Source organism: Mastigoproctus giganteus, chromosome 6, assembly GCF_048544385.1.
Source record: "Mastigoproctus giganteus isolate SK-2022 chromosome 6, ASM4854438v1, whole genome shotgun sequence".
In the NCBI taxonomy this organism is placed as follows: Eukaryota; Metazoa; Arthropoda; class Arachnida; order Uropygi; family Thelyphonidae; genus Mastigoproctus; species Mastigoproctus giganteus.
In genome coordinates, this window is record NC_143580.1 from 2,620,968 (window position 1) to 2,623,412 (window position 2,445).

The window sequence follows — 2,445 nt, forward strand, 5'->3', positions numbered from 1 at the left end:
AAAAGAGAATCGTAAAGCGCGCTGAATACAAGACCTATACATCATTATTGACTTTGATCGATGTATGGAATTTTCAGAAAAGTTTCTTAAGTAGTGAAAAGCAAATTCTCTAATCAGGTTGTTTGGTCTAACGAGGCGCCTTTCAAACGAAATGTTAATATCTATAATGGTAAATATTAAGGGCTGAAAGTCCTCGTGTTCAAATTGAAAAAAAAAATCAGTCCTTCTGTTGTTGTTATTGCGATGATACGGTTAATGCAGGCTCATATATAAGCATCTTAAATGGTTTATCTGCTCATCTAGAATGGTGTCTCGCTGGTCAATGACATCTGGATGAAATTGATGATATCGTGATTAAATTTCTTTGAGAAGTATCTACACAGAAAGTATATTGTGGAGAACTGTAGACACGCTAAGAACAATAATTACTAAAAGAGTTTTCGAACATTAATCCAGTTTGCCAGCGCCCTCGTGGGTAGCACAGTTGATATAATCACCGTTCTCCTCACACCGGGTGGAAAAGACTTGAGTTGGAGTCCCGTCTTGACGCGAGCAATATTTATGGACGTTTTACATAACCTGATTGATTTAGTCGGTCTCAGGCGAAGGTAGCAAGGCTTTTTCTCCCGGAAACTCGGATTTTCCGTTCATCAAACAGCGAATCGACCAGAGAATTTACAAACTGCAGACAATATACGGCGCTATACGACCTTAGTTGTTCATAGGGCCTAAAAACTCTATAACAACCAGTTTGTCAATATATAGCAGAAACATGCATCGTTAATCTTACTAACCTTGAATTATTAATAATAAAATTAATAAATATTTTACGATACTGTCGTATTTATGAAATTCATCTGAGCTGTCGCTTACTCACCTCACATAATGAAAAGAAAGTGTCTCATTACTTGTGACAAACTAGTATTCAGTAGATATTTACTAAACTAGCAAGTATCCTCTCATTTGTACACGTCTTTTGTAGAGATAATATAATCCAGAGCGTGGAACAACATAAACAAGCTGAATTTCTACCTTTTGATTGTTCAAATGAGTGGAAGGCAGTGGATGCATTATTGAAACTTGCAGTCCTATAAATGGGTTTGATGGTGAAGAGACCAAAATATCCGATATTGAACTTGTTGAAATTGAAATTTGTTTCAAAGAACAGAAGGGGAAGGAATGAATGAAGAAGGGGGGGTAGTTCCAAAGAAAAGGAGGAGAGGAGATAAACGACAAAACAAAATTAGTTCGAAGAGAACCCCTAATGAATGCTGGTTAGTGGACTATTCTGATTGAAAGAAAGACTGGGAACAACAGATGCCAAGTCGGAAGTTCAGTGCCCATGGAAATATAAATAAATCAATAATTAAATTTTCTGTTTATACTCCGGGACGCCTATACACGTCAAGAGGAGTTTGCAAGATAATGAGAATACAATAACATCAAAATATTTAGCAGCCACGCTGGTTTGAACCTCGGGCAACTGAAACGCGTTTAAGAATGTGCCCTCTGTATTGACCACTCGGAAACTTGGATTTTTCGTCCAGAAAATCAACCACAGAACACACACAATTTACAGTCCTATTATATATGGAGCAATATGGCCTAAGTTGCTGATGCGCCTAAAACCCTTCAACAACCACAAACATTGACAATCAGCTACGGCAGCAGAAACTAGCGGTCTGGATGACAGTAAGTTGAATTCGTTGAGTGAGAAAGATACCATCATTTAATCTAATTTCTCTCTCCCTTTAAATTTGGAAATATTCAGAGAAGTTTTTGAGACACTTCTCCATTGTGGAAATAAAATAACGCAGCAGCGAAAACTTCACGCTTGTTCAGCGTTTAAAGTTGTCCCGAATGAACGCCGTAAATGAAAAGCGAGAGTTTACAATTATAGCGAAGAAGCAACAAAAACTGCCGCTTACCTTGAACTGGCCGTGACTGGGGTGATCTCGCAGCAGGTGAAGTACACAACTGGTGACAGAACAGCCATGAGGAGTTTTTAAAAAGGTCGTCACGTGCTCGGAGCTCCAGTCCGCGCCAGATGAGACGGGTCTGTCATTTCGCGTGAATACCCCTTCCAGGCAGACCTGACTGTATTCCGGAAAATCCGATGTCAAGGGCGTTGTGCGTCATGAGACTCACACGACAAGATGCTATTTTCAGACTTTCTCCTGGGAATTCCGGCGATTGTGTGCAACAGGCAATCCACTCGAGATGCCACCATTGCCGTCGTAGTGACCACATTCACACGTTGACCGTCAGGTCATATTTAACCTCTTGATATATTTTTGTTTGGCGTTGGTGGAGCCCCTTGGTGACATTTTCTGACTGACATTTCTGCGCTTATTTGGAGAGATGATAACTGACTGCGCATTTCTGTTGTCGATGATGATATCCCACATGATTATGAGGTACTTTCAAATGTTAAAGTTGCCCTTA

General features: G+C 39.8%; 1 protein-coding gene across 1 annotated transcript in view; it reads right to left on the bottom strand.

The window, feature by feature from the left end:
- Positions 1–1,996, bottom strand: part of LOC150083799 (clotting factor B-like) — a 19,735-nt gene extending 17,739 nt beyond the window's left edge. The window contains exon 1 of the mRNA XM_090375370.1: positions 1,929–1,996. Coding sequence (XP_090231496.1) covers positions 1,929–1,996 — 68 coding nt within the window. The remainder of the gene's footprint in view (positions 1–1,928) is intronic.
- Positions 1,997–2,445: the final 449 nt, after the last annotated feature.